This window comes from Ornithodoros turicata, chromosome 1, assembly GCF_037126465.1.
Source record: "Ornithodoros turicata isolate Travis chromosome 1, ASM3712646v1, whole genome shotgun sequence".
Lineage (NCBI taxonomy): Eukaryota > Metazoa > Arthropoda > Arachnida > Ixodida > Argasidae > Ornithodoros > Ornithodoros turicata.
Genome location: NC_088201.1, coordinates 161,230,520 through 161,248,604, shown reverse-complemented (window position 1 = coordinate 161,248,604; position 18,085 = coordinate 161,230,520). Strand labels below are relative to the sequence as shown.

The 18,085-nt window shown below is 45.9% G+C and overlaps 1 protein-coding gene and 1 non-coding gene across 4 annotated transcripts in view; both read left to right on the top strand.

Moving 5' to 3' along the window:
• Positions 1-1,636: 1,636 nt before the first annotated feature.
• Trnat-agu (transfer RNA threonine (anticodon AGU)) lies at positions 1,637-1,710 on the top strand. Its single transcript has one exon. It is a non-coding gene; the product is annotated as a tRNA-Thr (tRNA).
• Positions 1,711-4,277: 2,567 nt separating this feature from the next.
• Positions 4,278-18,085, top strand: part of LOC135378718 (uncharacterized) — a 62,370-nt gene continuing 48,562 nt past the window's right edge. The window contains exon 1 of one of the 3 annotated variants that reach the window (XM_064611808.1): positions 4,278-4,657. In XM_064611808.1, coding sequence (XP_064467878.1) covers positions 4,530-4,657 — 128 coding nt within the window. In that variant the 5' untranslated portion in view covers positions 4,278-4,529. The remainder of the gene's footprint in view (positions 4,658-18,085) is intronic. The other 2 variants (XM_064611807.1, XR_010418554.1) reach the window with 2 other exon arrangements.

Below are 18,085 nucleotides of genomic sequence, written 5' to 3'. Positions count from 1 at the left end.
AGGGTACAGAGTTAAGAGTGTACTTCGAAAATAGCCGTCAAAAAATGATCAGCTTATTGACCTTTAAGCGCCAACAGCAGGAGGCGTTTCTCCAGCGTTTATCGAGCGTCCTGACGCGGCAGCCAGAGTTTCCTTCCCAGAGAGATTACGGAAGCATTTGCATGAGACGGCGTCCATCCGCCGTTGTAGAAACGCTGCAATGCGTGAGCTTCGAGGTTTTTTTTTTTTTTTTTCTTTTCTTTTGCCAGGGTCATTTGTCGCTGAGAAAAGCGCGACGCTCTGCCGCTCGCAAAACGCCTCATGCGGTTGGCGCTTTACTATCCGTCACGATCGCAAAGTGGAAGCTCATCGCGCACAGAATAAAGGCAAAAAAAAATATCGGTTTTTGACGCTGACTATTCGTTTTTTTTATCAGTGCGTAGTGGACGAAACATATGGTATAGCAAGTTGTATTTCCAAATACCTTGACACGCTAAACCTGGACAACTCGGTTGATCTAAGTTGCCAGAAGGGTGCAAGTGCCAAAATCAGTCGAATTGCAAGGGGAATCATCCCTCCCGTCAGCTGCTGCAGGAGGTCGGACTTCTCTGTCAGCCAGACCTGCGCGCTGAAGCAGAAACCTTATGTAGTGAACCTGTGTTTACGATTTATTTGCCGTTTTTATGTAACATACGTCTCGACTCAAGTCCCAGTACAAAACTTGAAAAGTAACCTCTGTCACTGCAGGAAGTATATAATAACGCTGGAATTTGAAGTATTGTGTCTTCTGCGGCGTTTTCACTCTCGAGAATGAAAACATTCGCACTAGCTGTGCGGGACTCCCTCCAGGAAAGAAAATTGCGCAGCAAAGCAAAATGTTTCCCAAAGGCTTCCCTTGCACAGATGGTTGACACTTCGCAATGTGCATTTTTTATACTTGATCACCGCCTTCACTATTGTCCCCGTACAGCTCAAAGTTACTTCGCAGTCTGGGTTACTGGGTTACAGAGTAATTTCTCAGTCTACTCCAGCACTGTGGACGTCCCGACCCGACAGCAAAGGCAGTATATATAGCCCACATGTCGGAGTCATAAATACAATTTATCATTCAGTTTCGGTAACTTCGTCACGGCGGTATGAAGTGTCCTTCCCATACAGCGCGTACATTGAAACTACAGAGAGGTCAACATAAGTCTGTGCACTATACTGTTGAGTAATTAAGTGTACAATGCCCATGATGATTACACTAGAGCGGAATTGTATTACCTCAGCATTTTAAATAACGTCTACATCAGAAAGTCAAAGCTTATCATTTAACTTCAAAAGCAAAATAACATGAATGCGCCAAAAAAGGTCACAAAAATTACTCATAGATAGATTGTTCCTCAACTAATCACTCGAGGAGCGCTTTTGTTGTGATACTGGAGTAGATGTATGATGTCGACTTTGGGGGATTACCAGAATGCAAAGATATACAATCCTCTGCACTGCATACCTCTCTGGCTGATCGCATATGAAGCAATCATCAGTCTCCTCTGGACGTGAGGTATACGCTGCTGGGCTTTGTGTTGAAGTACTGGATCTTTGGTAGACGCCCTGTTCACGCCCTGCTAGGGGTCTTTAGCTCCGCGACATCACATTGTATGTTGCCTTCCATGGCGCCGTGGCTTAGGTGGTTAAAGCACCTGTCTAGTAAACAGGAGATCGAGGGTTCGACTCCCTCCGGTGCCTAACTGTCCCATCATTGTCGTGTTTATGTTACAGTTTTCGTAGACTGTCTTGTTCACGCCCTGATAGGGATCGTTAGCTCTGTGACGTCGCATTGTATTCTGGCTTCCATGGCGCCGTGGCTTAGGTGGTTAAAGCGCCTGTTTAGTAAACAGGAGATCCAGGGTTCTACTCCCTCCGATGCTTAAGTGTCCCACCATTGTGGTGTTTATGCTACAGTTTTCGTAGACTCTCTTGTTCACGCCCTGATAGGGATCGTTAGCTCTGTGACGTCGCATTGTATTCTGGCTTCCATGGCGCCGTGGCTTAGGTGGTTAAAGCGCCTGTTTAGTAAACAGGAGATCCAGGGTTCTACTCCCTCCGATGCTTAAGTGTCCCATCATTGTGGTGTTTATGTTACAGTTTTCGTAGACTCTCTTGTTCAGGATATCAACAACTTCATTAAATACACTTCGGTCCCTGTTTGCTCGAAGCCTTCGTCGATGCCTCGGAGTTCCCAGAATGGCTGAAACACGGCAAGTACTGGCTGAAGCTGGTGAGCTCCCGATTGAAGTTCTCCGTGAACGGGAAACGGCTCGGCACTACATCCGTTTGCGTGCTCACATTCCCCGCCACCCGCTACTCAGGAAAATTCGATACCACCCTGAAAGCGACTTCTATCGAGTAGCGAGGAGGACACGCCAGACTCTCACTGGCTTCATAACTAAGGACACTATATCGCCGGAAGCCCCCTGGTCTCTACCGGTACCGCCCAGTTTTGTACGCCTCCCAAACCTTCTGGAAAGAAGAGATCAGGTCCCCCTCAAGTCCTCCGAGCCCATTTTCCTGCTCTGGTAGACGCGAAGTTTTCTACGTTTACGGCAGCATATACTGATGGCGCATCCCGAAACAATAAGTCCGCCTCAGCCTTCGTCATCCCATCCGAAGGCGTCGTACACGGAAGACGCCTCTCACATCCAACCTCCTCCACAGCTGCGGAACTCTATGCCATTCTTTTCTTTCTACAACACATCGCTGATTTTCCACCCCGGGAATGGGCAGTCTTTACAGACTCCAAATCTGCCCTTCAAGCAATTGAAAATTCCGGCATACGAGGCCCATCCGCACCCCTAGTCACAGACGTGCTAATGGCTTACCACACTATCTGCGCCGCAGGCCACAGGCTAGTTCTCCAGTGGGTTCCAGCCCACTGTGGTGTCGTGGGGAACGAGCAGGCCGACAGCGCCGCAGAAGCAGCACTCTCGCATCGGAAACGGACCCGTATTGTTCTGCTGAGAGGAGACCGCCGTTCCATTCTGCGACGCCTAGTGACACCCCTGGCTTCCCGCCAACGGACAATCGACATTCTTCCCCCCTCTATGTTGAACAGAGTTCATCCCACGCTCGCTTTCCGCATGCCACGAAACACCTCTCGTCAAGATGCTGCATTAATCCACCGAATGCGCCTCGATGTGGCCTTTACAGCTCAGTGGCGTTACCGCTTGAGGCAAGTTGACTCTCCCACCTGCTGCCACTGTGGTGCTCTTGAGGATCTGGAGCACATTCTTCTTCATTGCCCTCACTACGAACCTTCCCGAACCACACTCTCCAAGTCTCATGCGGTTTGACAGGCGTATTTTTTCACGGTGCGTGGCCATGTAGAGTGCTATGCAGCGCGATATTCTCAGAAACACGCACCATGCAGGCCGGCCTTATCGTTTCACCTAGGGGACGCCGGCAAACAGAGAGTGATCAGCACTGCAAAGGCGCGCATTCACATATGCAGCTGTCAGTCATAATCATATTGTGTGCATCGGCATCAGCTCTTTCAGAGAAAAAGTACATTCTAAAAAAAGGAGTATTTTACTCCTCTTGGGGACTAAATGCGTTGCCACTGAAAATAGTCCGTTTCAGGGGTAAATCCACGGGAGTAAATGAATGTTACAGAGTTGAGACTGCATTTCACGTTCTGTTCTAAGAGTCCCACGTGCAAAATTCGTGTGCATGCATGAAAATACTTTGAATCAAACCGACAACAGTGATATATCGAGTGATATCAGAACCTTGCGACATAAATAGGGCACAATTTGCGAGGAAAGAAACGCTAACTGTTTCTTACTTTGTATGGGCGGTAAAATTAAATTCTAAGTTTCTGAGTTTCTTGAGTTTCTGAGTTTTAGAGCCTTTTGACATCAAATTGACCAAGAGCACATACTTACGTAGACTGTTGCATTCGACTGTTGACCTCATCCCATAAACATTCATGTCGTTGTTTTTGTTGTCGTTGCATGCGGAAGACCATTCGCGAAGTTGAGTGACAATTTGCAGTACTGTGGAATACATGTCGGGGTTAGGGGAATAAATGGGGAGTAACTGCAGTCTAGAGGAGTAAAAGCTGCAGTTACACCCCATTTACTTCTTTTTTCTTAGTGTGTACTCGTGGTGGATGGCAATGTGACGGAACCGAAGGTCGGTCCTCCAAACAACTTTCCTGAAGCGAGGCAGCAGCTCGTTGAGTGCCTTCTGTAAATGCACATTACCCGGATGCATGACGTGTACTAGACTTGCCAGGCAACTGAAGAAGTCACGCTGGAGTACGCCTCTATGTGGTAATCAATCGATGAAAGGCTAAAACACCTTCCTACAAATTTGTTATCTTTTATTTGTCACCTTGATACCGATATGCTTACGAAATGGACGTTGGAATAATGGGACAATTGTCTGTGAGATGTATGCCCACTCGGTAACAAGATATACCTCTGTTCCTGATAACGCAGACCTCGTTCGCAGAAAACAGTGTAATCTCCAGAGAGCCAATTCAAACCTTATCGTTCCCACAGCCTATGATTCTGATTTTTTTATCGATGTCGTTTATGAATGCGGTTTCGGCTAGAAGGGATCAGAACTGCATCAGGAAGGAAGGGTTTCATGGATTCTATACGAGTGGTCATCGCGGCGCTGCTCCTTACAGGCTAGTGCATTTCATACAAATGATACTGCTCGAATATTATTTCGGCTGTAAGCAGGGGCGGATTTAACACTTCCGTATGGGGGAGGGGGGGACACTCAGTGTTCGGCCTGACCATATACAGTCAACCCTCGATTTATGAACCTTTGATTTATGAATTCCCTCGTTTTATGAACACGAGCACGGAGAACCAAACTTTTTCCATTCATTTTTCCCTCGTTTTATGAACCTCGATATTCGAATAATGAACGGAATTTCTGGGAACCAACTAGAAGTTGCCCAGCGTTTTTGCCCTCAATTTATGAACGGATCGTTCCGAGGTCAACAGAAACCTTCAAAGGGATAATTCCGTGGTCTTATGGATAACGCCTGAACGGACAAAACGTTTTCCAGGTATTGCACCCTCGGTTCTTAACCCCTCAAAATCGGAACAACAAACGGGTTTTTCGGGGACGCACAAGGTGCGACCGAGTGTTCCTGACCTCAGTTGATGAATAAGGTGGTCGCTGTCACCCGGAGATTAATAAACGGAGGTTAAAAATCCCGGAGGAAATTCGAGACCAGTCCAGTGCGAATGTGGTGACATCTCTTCTTTCCAAGATTGACACAGCGGAAGGTATGGTCCAAAGCAAAATTAAACAATTTAGTATTGCATAATAAACGAGTGTGAATGCGCTAACGTCTGTTCTTTGTGAGATTGATACAGCAGAAGGCATGGTCAAAAGCAAAATTATACAATATTTGCCATTATAAACACAATCCCAACTCGGAAATACTGTTCCATTTGCTCGATAGTACTCAGTTAACTGAATTTTCGATTTATGAATTCCTCGATTTATGAACGATTTTTCGGGGAACCGAGGGTGTTCATAAATCGAGGGTTGACTGTATACGCATAATTCATATCAGGCGGGACCAGTAGCCACAGGCAAAAGGGTATACTATGCAACAGGACTGCTTGCAAACGCCTTTCAGCGCGAACATTTTTATTTGCATGTCGTAACTCTTAGCCGACCAAGAGAAAATGTAGAAATGACGTTACAAAAGAGAAAATTTAAATTAAAAATACAAATTGTTTGTTCCGCGTCACTAGGACAGATGGCACATGCGACTAGAAACTAAAGGCCGATCAAAGCAGCATGGTGGCATGTCTCCTTCGTGTGCCTTCAAAACTTTTGCTCGTTTAGACACCCCAGCCCGACAAAAGTGCAGCTATGACCAAACGGCTGAATAAGCAGGCTGCAGAGGGTATTAGCCGCAGGGATGAACCAAATAAAATTGAATGGTGCCTCTTGTCAGGTGTTCGCTCTTTTCAAATGGACGCTTCAGTTGTGTGTTATTACCTGGTGGCCCTGCTAAGCATACATTGGGTACCCCGCAATTGACCTTCTCGTGTTGTGTCCTGCGATTGTGGTTCTCGGTTCTTTGGGCGCCGACTAGTGACAGGTCTTGTGCGGACAGTTAGGTGCGTCGCATTCACAATGGTTCAAGAAATCGTGGAACCCACAAAAACATAGGCCAGCAGAGATGCGATTTACGTGCATATGCACAATCCGTTTTCATAACCTGAAGAAGCAGCCTCGAGAGCACTCATGGTCGGTTAGTGCTTGCAAAGTAAGGAGAAGTCTTTGTGAGTCGCTGAGCACATCGACTGGTAGAACGCTAAGTTCCCGAGCATATTGCGAAATAGTCACACTACAGTGGGTTTCACGCATCATGTCATTTGGACTTCATACAAAAACGACTGCATTACTTCATTACGAGCGATGTCCATGGCCAGTTTGACATCTACTACCACTAGCCAAATTTCGAAGCTGAATTGAAGGAATTCAAGTTACTTCAAATAAACTGAAAGAAAAATGACTACTGAAGATGACACATTTCTCTGTTGCACAGAAGCAATTGAACCTCTATTTTTCCGCTGAACCAAACGTGTACAAAGTCCAGACGACATGGGTCGTGAAAACCATTGCATTTTGATCTGGTGAGAGCGGCCTTGGTTTCATGGGAGGGGGGGGGCGGGGTGCCCCCCCTCCCTTCCCTCTAATCAGCCCCTGGCTGTATGAAAATCGGAAGCTACTATCTAAAAAGCCATTATTCCAAATGCGAAAATGAAACACATTTGGTTATTTGGGTAGTGCCATCGACAGGTTTAACTCGAACTATGTGGCGTATCGTGGTATTCGTGACTGAGAGATAAGAGCCGATTTGTTCAGATTCTACTCTCGTGCTCTGGGATCATGTGACCGAATAAGAAATTGTGCTAGCACGCAACTGTAAGGAAGCTGCTACAGCTTGAGCCAGCGCGTAAAGTAATTGTTACTTGAGAGCCTCGAGATAATGAATAGAGGTCGTTTCGTCTTCCTCTCCCCCCTCCCCCCAGACTTCCGTAGGGGTTCTTCTTCACAATAGAGAGAGTGTCGTTATGGACGAAACGGGCGGCCTAATGCCTCACGTGTTCCACCTCAAGTGCTGATATTCGCACGCAGACCCCTTAGAGGTCAGATTATGCGTGTTGGGTGATGTGGGGTAGCACACAAGCAATACACAAGGGCTCAGTGTTGAAAAAGCGCGCATTTTCTGGCAAAGTTTGTTTATCAGATTGTGCTCATCCGCAGTCAAACCTCCCGGCGTCCTCTGGGATGTTGTGACGTTAGATCATTCAAGCACCTTTATTGGCCCAATAGTGTCGGCTACTACAGCGTTGTAGCAACGCGACCGGTCGATTGTTCCGCGTGTAACCAGCGGCGGATTCAGAAAAACAGGGTGGGGTGGGGTTGGTTCAACCTCGCCAAAGCATTAGATTAAAAATCATGCTCACTCTGCGCGCTCGCGTTACCAGAAAGATGGATGCCGCGCGCTGTAACATATATTGAGTGTGTTATACGGCGAAGTTCTGTTGACTGCTGATCGGATGCCGCATTGCTTAAAAGTCGCAGTTCAATCTGGGAATTCTTGTAGAAAAATATGCGTTGCTAGTGCTAAGGCTCCACGTTTAACCCACAATGTAGAACATTTAGGTAACGCATTGCGGTGGCCGGAACAACAGGTCAATCAATTCCTAAAGGGAACGAAAGTACCCTTTAGTTCCCGAAAGTGATGGGTACGATATTTCCGGTTTCAAATAGATCACTCAGTTTAATCGGGGGGGTATCGGAGTCGGTGGAGTAGCGATTTATGTAATGAGTGGAGCCAGCACTATGGCCACCCGTCACATATCCATGATGGTTTCCGAAGCTACGAATATGGGAGTCAAAACTTCTTTAGTACAGAAATCTGGAACATATATATTTGGACATTTAGATGGTCTGTGCGGATTAGGTTACCATTGGCTACATGAGGTATCTTCTCCTTGCAGTCTTGTAAAATACGGGCTCACCGCTGCCAAGGACACAGTGCTTTGCCTCCGATTACCTCACTGTACATCATGCCCAAGAATTAGGGACAAAACGTAAAGCAGGCTTCACCTAAAACGGCTCCCATAGAGCCTGTGTATTCTGGAACGAAGAGCGCGTGCTACAAATTCTGCTGGCAGCGCTTTGCATTCGTTCTCTAATGGCATCCTGCCTCTGCCAGGACAAAACCTTTCAGCAATTTTTTGGGCATGAATAGTGGCATCTTCAAGGTTACATTCGGGTTCCAAATTTTGAACCTGTAAAGGAGCCTTCCATCGCCTAACGAGCACGTTGCGGCGAAGCCTACGTTCAAGGCCACGCGCAACCACAGGTTTGGGAAATGGCTCAGCGCAGAAGAGACTACAAGAGAAGACAAACAAGAAATAACAATACGGAGAGCAAAGATTTGTGTGTAACATGGTAAGGGTATAGGATACAAAAAACTACAAACTTGACAGCTGTTAGGATAACTAACATCGTTGAGGTTGTTATAAAGGGCAAACGTGTGTACATTATGGCTGTTACGAAGTCTGTTGGTATCTGCTAAACTGTGAGCAATCAAACAAAACATAAAATAAAGGTGTGGTCGGTGTGAACGGCACAACAACAACAACCATAAATGATGACGATGAGATGGCGTGTTTCACCGCGGAGGTGCGTACCCTACACCACTGCCCGTGGAACGTTATGTCAAGATGATGAAGGAAGGATGCAAATACAAGAAATAACTAAAATGAACGGCAGGAAATAGACCAACGACAGCTTAAGACGACATGTACTACTTTGCACAGGAAAATGTGATATCTGAGGTTCTACGATGTGCTAAGGTTGTCCAACCAAGTTTATCGAAGAGGACTCGCTACCGAGAGTGATCGCCTTTCAGAATGCTTCTGGGCTTGCCGTGGATAACTTCATGACTCTTTTGGAGTTCTATTTGGGGGCGACGGTAGTGCAGCATGAGGATAGGCTGTTTTTGCAGCGTCGGGGTATTTGCATCGGGTCGTCTGTTGCGCCGGTTTTGTGCGACATTTTTCTTTCCGCGGTGGATAGAGGGGTGAGATCCTTTTCTGGATGATGGGTCTGTGCTTAGAATTTGTCGGTACGTTGACGATTTCCTGGTTGTTGTGGGGCGGCGCGCTGATGATTGGTATGAGAATATTGTTAGTGGTGTGTTACAGCAATTTCAATGTGGAGGGAAAGGGTTGTCGTTCACGTCAGAGCTACAGGCGAATGGGCGTATACAGTTCTTGGACCTTAATATCCGTGTTGGGGAGAATCGCTTGTGTTGGGCCTTCCACCCGAGAGCAAAGAAGGACCTGATGCCTTTTGACTCGGCCCAATCTAAGACTGTGAAGCGCGCTATTGCTTTGCTCTGCTTGGAAGCCGCTTTAAAGAAGTCTTGTGAGCACGTTTTGTTGGAGAGTTTCGCGGCCCAGGTTGACAGGTTGGGTGCTGCTGGATTCCCCACAAGGCTGTTGGCGAGTGTAGCCGAAGGCCTTCTCCAAAAGGTTAAAGGAAAGGTGCGGAAACCTAGGGGAGAAGTCGCGAGGGGTTCTACTAGATGTATGGTTGTTCCGTACGTGCACAGAGTATCGCACAATTTGAAAAGAGTGGCTAATAGGTACGGTGTACCTATGGTATTTTCGGCACCTTGCAAGCTCTCGGGCCTTTGTTCGAAAGTTGATCGTAGTAAGCCTAAAGTCTCTTGTGGCAAGAGCCATCAGCACCAGTACGTTAGCTGTGCGGTGGGGGTAGTTTATGAGATCCCGCTCACATGCGATAGGGTGTACATTGGCCAGACCGGCCGGTGTGTTAACGACAGGGCCCGAGAGCATGAAAGGTCTTTGTCTAGTGCGGACACGCGTCATTTGCCTATGCATGTTACCAAATGTAAGTGTACTCCGCTATTTAGTCAGATTGTTGTGCTATCTAGGAGCAGAGATAAGGGTGCGCGGGAGTTATCTGAAGCGTTTTTTATCGGGGATAGAGGCGGTAGGTGTGTGAGCTAAACTTCTGTGTCTTTGTTATCGGGGGAGAGGAGGATGTTGTCCAGGCGGTAGTGATTGTGTCTGTCTGAGCGTCTGCGCTTTTGGACCAAGGTGAGGTGACTGGGTTGGCGGCTGTGCGCCTGCGTACTGGTTTTTGTGTTACTAAACTGTTCGTTGGAGTCAGCGCCTGTCCTGTCCTCTCTTCTTCCGTCGTGTCTTCTCGCGCTGTGTTTTGGATCTTCATGCAAGTTTATCGAGGATAGGTACATAATTATAGACACCAATGTGTCGGTCATAGAGAGTGTACAATGACTCCACGGGCTTCGACGCTGTCACTGGGTCAATCTTTGAAAATTAGTGAAGCTAATTAAGTATACCATTTTAGTTAGCCATGGAACACTGATGCGACCGGCTAGGAAAGATATCCGAGGCTTCGTTTTCGTTTCCTCTTTCTCGCTCTCTCCTTTTTTCTTTTTTTTTTGGGGGGGGGGGAGGGAGCTCATGAATACCTGAAGACAATTTATGATAGAGCTATAGGATGTCACGCTTCCTCACGAACGCAGGAGCTTCTCTAGCGAGGAAGACGCAATTGTAAAAGGCGGTCACTTGGCCCATTTGTATTATAACGCATTACTCTGCTCTCTTTTGATCACAATAATACTCGTTGCCTTGCCAATGTCATCTGCGTTTTTTAGATACTGTAGATTTGTCGTTCACCTCGAAACTACAACAAAAAAAAAAGTTAAGAGATCACGATTTTCTGTTGTTTGAGTTTGATTTGCGATTTTCTGGCGACTTTCTGTTGCTGTCATCTCTCAAAATGCATCTATCAAAATCCATAAAAATAAGCGCAATTTCAGACAACAAAAAAAAAGGAAAATATTGTTCTGCGTTCCTGTCTTTTATTTTCCATACTTAATACAGCTAACGCCGTAGTGGATCAAATCTATCCCTATTGCAGCCTAATGCCGCGTGTTTTTCGACAGCCGTACTCTTGGCTTTTCTTCTCATCTGTGGAGAGGGTGCTAGCAGGTGTGCTGTCTTATCAGCGTTCTTCTGGAGATTTGCAATCTTGATAAGGCCGTACATGCTCGCGCTTTCAGCAGTACTTCTTGGGACTGTGTTGTTCGCTATCGCGTCTTTTTTCATTCGTACATCTTTGTTTCTGTAGGTGTGAAGAAAAGTTTATTGACTGGTTGATAAGCAACTGCGTGCACCACGTAAAAGTCGGTCGTGTAGCACCGATTGCTAGTACGTATGAGTCCAATAAATACGAATGAAGCACGATGAACATTTGATTTACACATCAGAGTCTTCATGTTGGGAAAAACTTCGCATGGCTGCATATGCGATCACAATGTCCTCCTTTTAACGCTGAAGCCAAAATAAAGGGGGGGGGCACTTCAAACCAATTGACTCACACTGTGACGCAACATTTGCGTCAGCTGGATTGGGTCGTCTGGATCTTTGGACGTCTTTCCCGATTTCCGTTCTTAGCTCACCTCGCGTCATAGAGTCCACATCTAACACGCGTGACACGCGCTGTTCCAGTTCGAGTTCGACACTTAAACGTGACCTATTTCCTGTTGTCTCTTGGATGCCACCTTCTTCCCAGTACGTGACGTCACGTTTCTGATATCTCCTAGCCTGTAGCGCTGATGAATTTTCTTCTATCCTTTAACATATATTTTAGCCCATCCCATGTTGCGTCCCATTTGTTTGTTCGCCGATGATGTAGGTTCTCTAAGGCACAGTTTTTCTTTTCTAGTCCTTGGTAGAAAACCATCCTAGTCAGCGCTGCTGCATGTGGCTCATCGCGGCGTGATGCGAAAAAAAAATGTATATACGGGGTCACGCTCTCCTGTCCGTACCTCTTGCGTTTGGTTCCCAGATCTAGAAACAGAGTTAGGACGTTTAACATCTCATGACGCAGATCTTTCCGTGCAGTATCTTGCTCAAATTCTTTTACCACACCTCTGAAAAGATCCCATAACTGTGCTCGATCATCTCTGGTGTCCGAGGAGAGGACTAGGGTCACAAGGCGTGGTAGATTCTCAAGAAGATGATGATGATGATGATTGGAGATTTAATGGTGCATCGACAACAAAGATCATTCTCAAGAAGTAAATCGACATTTCCTGTTAATGATGTGAATTTAGCAACTTCCGTTTTTCTGTCAGTGAGCAGTATGACGTTCGCACAAGATCCCTTTATAACGTCCACCAGTTTTCTCACGGATGTGTAATATATTCCTTGCATATTCGCATACAGATTATGGATTACCGTTCTAGCAATTATTCGTTCTACGGCGTACAGGCAGTCTGAAGACATATAGGAAAGCCCATCTGTTCGTACTCCCGCCGCAGACTCCCAGAATACTTAGCCGCAGAGCTATACGGGCACAAAAGCTCTTGCATACAAGAACAATAGCAAGAACGCGAGCAGAGCGAATAAGCTTTGGCAACGTCCTAGCATACTTCTTACTCAAGACACGACCGCAGTGGTATCAGCTCCAGTAGATATCTAGATATCTTGAACAAGGAATGATTTCATTGGATGAAGTATGGAAGGAAAAAGAAAAGTCACTAAAATCAAACAAAACAAAAAGTCAGTCGTTACTTTTGTGCACGGGTTTCGTTGATAGCTGCTGTAATCGCCCTCGCCTTTCTGTCTGTCATGTGGTTAACGCGGAAGCCGTGATGAAGCGGGCAACTCTACAAGATACAGATAAAATAATTCCGCGCTTGATGCCCCGGTACAAGTACATCATGAGCTGTGCACCAGTGGCCGGTCTGCGGCCGCTGTAAGAAGAGAAGAAAAAGGGAAACAGAGAGAAAGAAAAACTTCAGTAGTTGCGTGGCATCGGCGAGTCCCGCAAAAGAAGCTGATTTATCGCGCTCAAAGAATTTGTACTCGGAAGATGGACGGTTGCTCTGCTGTGAGACCTACAGACTAATTTATTTATTTACCCTCGCGGCCATGAGGCAATACAAACGGGAGGTTAACATTTGGTAGAATAATGTTAACAAAGCAGCATACAAGACTTACAACCGCATGAAAAAATTGCGGAGATACGCGGAGGTCAACAAACAAGTACATGAAACATTTTGGTCAACTGGAGCAATGACAACACGTACGACGTGGAAATTGAAAAATGACTATGCAGCGCAACGGTCATGTCAGCCAGACGCGTGAGCCTTCCTCTTCATCTCCCCTCTTCGTCCCTTCACCGAGCAAAGTTCCGCCAGTCACCCCCCCCCCCCCCTAGCGGTCGCATAAACATTTCTTAAATCGTTTGGCATCGGTAATGGAATGCATATAAGCTCTTGGATTAACGATCCTCTTAGGAATTATTATCATAATCAATTTTGTGAAACAAACACCCACAAGTTATTATTCGGCGAGTGGAAAGCAGACGCAGATTGAGGTTATGGTAACATGAAAAACTCAGTGCGGCATCCCCCATTGTTCTCCATACAAACCCCGCTTCATTGTCCCTGATGTTTTGCTCATGAAGATACGAATAGTCGAGCGGCTTCTTTAAAACCTGCTCTTGGAAATGCAGGACGTATACACTGCTAATAAGTGCACCACCCGAAAGGAAAAGACACGTCCGTGAGAAAGCTATTATAAAGGGATCTGGTGCGAATGTCAGACTGCTCACTGACAGCAAAACGGAACTTGCTAAATTCACATCATTAACAGGAAAGAATGTCGATTTACTTCTTGAGAATCTACCACGCCTTGTGTCCTCTCTTCGGACACCAGAGATGAACGAGCACAGTTGTTATGGGATCTTTTCAAAGGTGTGGTAAAAGAATTTGAGCAAGATACTGCAGGGAAAGATCTGCGTCAGGGGACATTAAACGTCCTAACTATGTTTCTGGGTCTGGGAAACAAATGCAATTGAGGACATTATGATCGCATATGCAGCCATGCGAAGTTTTTCCCAACATGAGGAGGACACTAACTCTGATGTGTAAATCAAATGTTCATCATGCTTCATTCGTATTTATTCGACTCATACGTACTAGCAATCGATGCTACACAACTGACTTTTACGTGGTGCACGCAGTTGCTTATCAACCAGTGAATAACCTTTTCTTCACACCTACAGAAACAAAGATGTACGAACGAAAAAAGACGCGATAGCGAACAACACAGTCGCAAGCAGTAATGCTGAAAGCGCGAGCATGTACGGCAGGATCAAGATTGTAAATCTTCAGAAGAACGCTGATAAGACAGCACACCTGCTAGCACCCTCTCCACAGACGAGCCAAAAGCCAGGAGTACGGCTGTCGAGAAACACGCGGCATTAGGCTGCAATCGGGATAGATTTGATCCACTACGGCGTTAGCTGTATTTGGTATGGAAAATAAAAGACATGAACGCAGAAACGATATTTTCCTTTTTTTCGTTGTCTGAAATTGTGCTTATTTTGATGGATTTTGATAGATACATTTTGAGAGATGACAGCAACAGAAAGTCGCCAGAAAATCGCAAATCAAACTCAAACTCAAACAACAGAAAATCGTGATCTCTTAACTTTGTTTGTTGTAGTTTCGAGGTGAACGGCAAATCTACAGTATCTAACAAATGCAGATGACATTGACAAGGCAACGAGCATTATTGTGATCAAAAGAGAGCAGAGTAATGCGTTATAATACAAATGGGCCAAGTGACCGCCTTTTACACTTGCGTTTTCCTCGCTAGAGAGGCTCCTGCGTTCGCGAGGAAGCGTGACATCCTATAGCTGTATCATAAATTGTCTTCAGGTATTAATAAGCCTCCTCCCCCCAACAAAAAGGAAAAAGGAGAGAGCGAGAAAGAAGAAACGAAAACTAAGCCTCTCAGATATCTTTCCTAGCCGGTCGCATCAGTGTTCGATGGCTAACTAAAATGGTATACTTAATTAGCTTCACTAATTTTCAAAGATTGACCCAATGACAGCATCGAAGCCCTTGGAGTCATTGTACATTCACTATGACCGACACGTTGGTGTCTATAATTATGAACCTATCCTCAATAAACTTGGTTTGACAACCTTAGCACAACGTAGATGGGCACAACGTAGCACAACGTAGAACCTCAGATATCACATTTTCCTGTGCAAAGTAGTACATGTCGTCTTAAGCTGTCGTTGGTCTATTTCCTGCCGTTCATTTTAGTTATTTCTTGTATTTGCATCCTTCCTTCATCATCTTGACATAACGTTCCACGGGCAGTAGTGTAGGGTACGCACCTCCGCGGTGAAACACGCCATCTCATCGTCATCATTTATGGTTGTTGTTGTTGTGCCGTTCACACCGACCACACCTTTATTTTATGTTTTGTTTGATTGCTCACAGTTTAGCAGATACCAGCAGACTTCGTAACAGCCATAATGTACACACGTTTGCTCTTTATAACAACCTCAACGATGTTAGTTATCCTAACAGCTGTCAAGTTTGTAGTTTTTTGTATCCTATACCCTTACCATGTTACACACAAATCTTTGCTCTCCGTATTGTTATTTCTTGTTTGTCTTCTCTTGTAGTCTCTTCTGCGCTGAGCCATTTCCCAAACCTGTGGTTGCGCGTGGCCTTGAACGTAGGCTTCGCCGCAACGTGCTCGTTAGGCGATAGAAGGCTCCTTTACAGGTTCAAAATTTGGAACCCGAATGGAACCTTGAAAATGCCACTATTCATGCCTCAAAAACTCTTCAAAAGTTTTGTCCTGGCCATTAGAGAACGAATGCAAAGCGCTGCCAGCAGAATATGTAGCACGCGCTTTTCGTTCCAGAATACACAGGCTCTATGGGAGCCATTTTAGGTGAAGCCTGCTTTACGTTTTGTCGCTAATTCTTGGGCATGATTCGGAGCATTGTCCAGTTTAATCCGTACCTAGCTAGTGCGGGATAACGTGACACTGCTATCGTTCTAATGGGGAATTTCAACTTGGACTTCAGGGTAAATGACTTTTACCCAACTTGGACTCCACTCTTAATTCATAAACCTCTTGAAAGATTTGTATCGGTTACAAGTCGCGTTATCCAAAGCACCAATTACTCTCGGCGAATCCTGCATGCATATGGTTTGCTTAGACATTTTGAATGATTCGGATTCAGTTACTGCATCTCGTACTCGTATCACCGCCCATTACTCGTACTTTCCTAGTACTTTCCATTACTTTCCTAGTACCGCGCGTATACGCTTCCAAGAAAGAATGAGTGAAATATTTCGATTGATTGACTGATTGATTATTTAAAAGAAAACCAGGGAGAAATAATGAAATATTTCGACAATGTCATGGGTGCATAACTTTTAACAGTTCAGCGCTTTCTGCACAGCTTCGTTACAGCGAGACAAAGCAGTGCCTCAAACGTTGACGTCGCATGTATCTTCCCCATCTCGGTAGAATGGCCATGCATTCGCTCAGTAGTTTACTCAGAACTTCCTCCTTGGGGGCTCTTGGGTTCCGCGGAAGGAGGAAAGGGGCCGAAGTAAGTCACAGTATCAAGTCTAATCCATGTATTTCCATGCTATTTCCCCACAAATTGTGCACAAGGTCTCATTCAACGACAATGCTTCTCACGTTAACAGCAACCCACTTTTGTCCCGCGATAAATAGTTTTATCGCGACTGACAAGTGCTTGTCATTATGGCGATAAACGCGCACAATATTGCCCTTCCAATGACACGACTGCGATCCTGATTACGAATTCGGTAGACAACCAGAAGCCATATCAAACTCTCGCTCGTGGCTGTTCCTTATCTTGTCGCACCCCCGCGACCAATGCAAGCGGATGAACAGGAATTTGAGCGCAAGGAAGTTGGGCGAAAGAGCGCATCCTTGCACTGCTCCGCGCAAGAAATTTGTAAACCGAAACTAGTTAATTACTCCAAAGATAATTGAAAGTCGATGCATTTTTTACGGGTTTTGCACTTTCTCGGAGTTCCCATCGCTACGGCTCGGGCGCGGAAGCCCAGCGAAGCAAAATAAAGCTGGAAATTTATTCAATTAACGAGCGCATGAAACCCAAAAGCTGAGTGGTCAATTTGTGGCCGCCTCTCTAAAAATACGGCCGGTGTCAACCATTAAGTACGCGATTGAAATCCTTTGTACAGGGTCGGCCACACTTAAAAGTATCGCGGGAGCGCATGACCTGCAAGTATGCCAGCGCCGCGTAACGGATGCTCCTGGGTTTGAGACCTCGTGCCTGGCGAACGTTCGCCACCTCTCGGTTGGATCCGTCATTGCTCTCGAAACACTGGCTGGCGGGGTGACCAACCTGCTGTTGCTATTCTATCGATGTTTTGATCAGTGCGTGGCGCGACGTAATCTCTGTCTTATCGGAATCGAGAAGAAAAGTAAAAGAATACGCCGCGCCACGCACTGATCAAAACATCGCCAGCAGAGATTGAATAGCAACAACAGGTGGGTCTCCCCGCCCGCCAGTGTTACGTGAGCAATGACGGACCCAACCGGGAGGTGGCGAACGTTCGCTAGCGCCAGGCATGCGGGAGGTCTCAAACCCAGGATCATCCGTTGCGCGGCGCTGGCGTACTTGCAGGTCATGCGCTCCTGCGATACTCTTAAGTGTGGCCGACCCTGTACATGCTCGGAAAATAAAAAGTTGAGCTGAGCACAAACTCAGAACCACGTGCACTGCAGCTCCCTACATGCAGCAGCTACAAATGCTTTTTTTTATCTGATAGTTTTTATACCTTTATATGTTGAAATAAATAAAACATTAGAAGACTCACATGTAGCAACAATATAAGCGTCAATGCACCTTGTCGGAAATCCACTTGACGACGAATTTCTGTCCTCAAAAATCATCTACGCTTTGCAGTATCCGTAAACTCTCATCAACGTGCTGGAGGTTTTCGATCAGATAGGCGTCCAGCATGCCCACATCCTGCCACTTCACACAAACAAAAATCCACTTGAAACGCTAAAAAAAAAACTAACTTACCAGAGAACCTGTAAATGGCGCCACGACGCTATCAAGTAAACATGGCAAAGAACAGGCGAGGAAGGAGTGGCTCGGCTTGGATTTGAAAGCA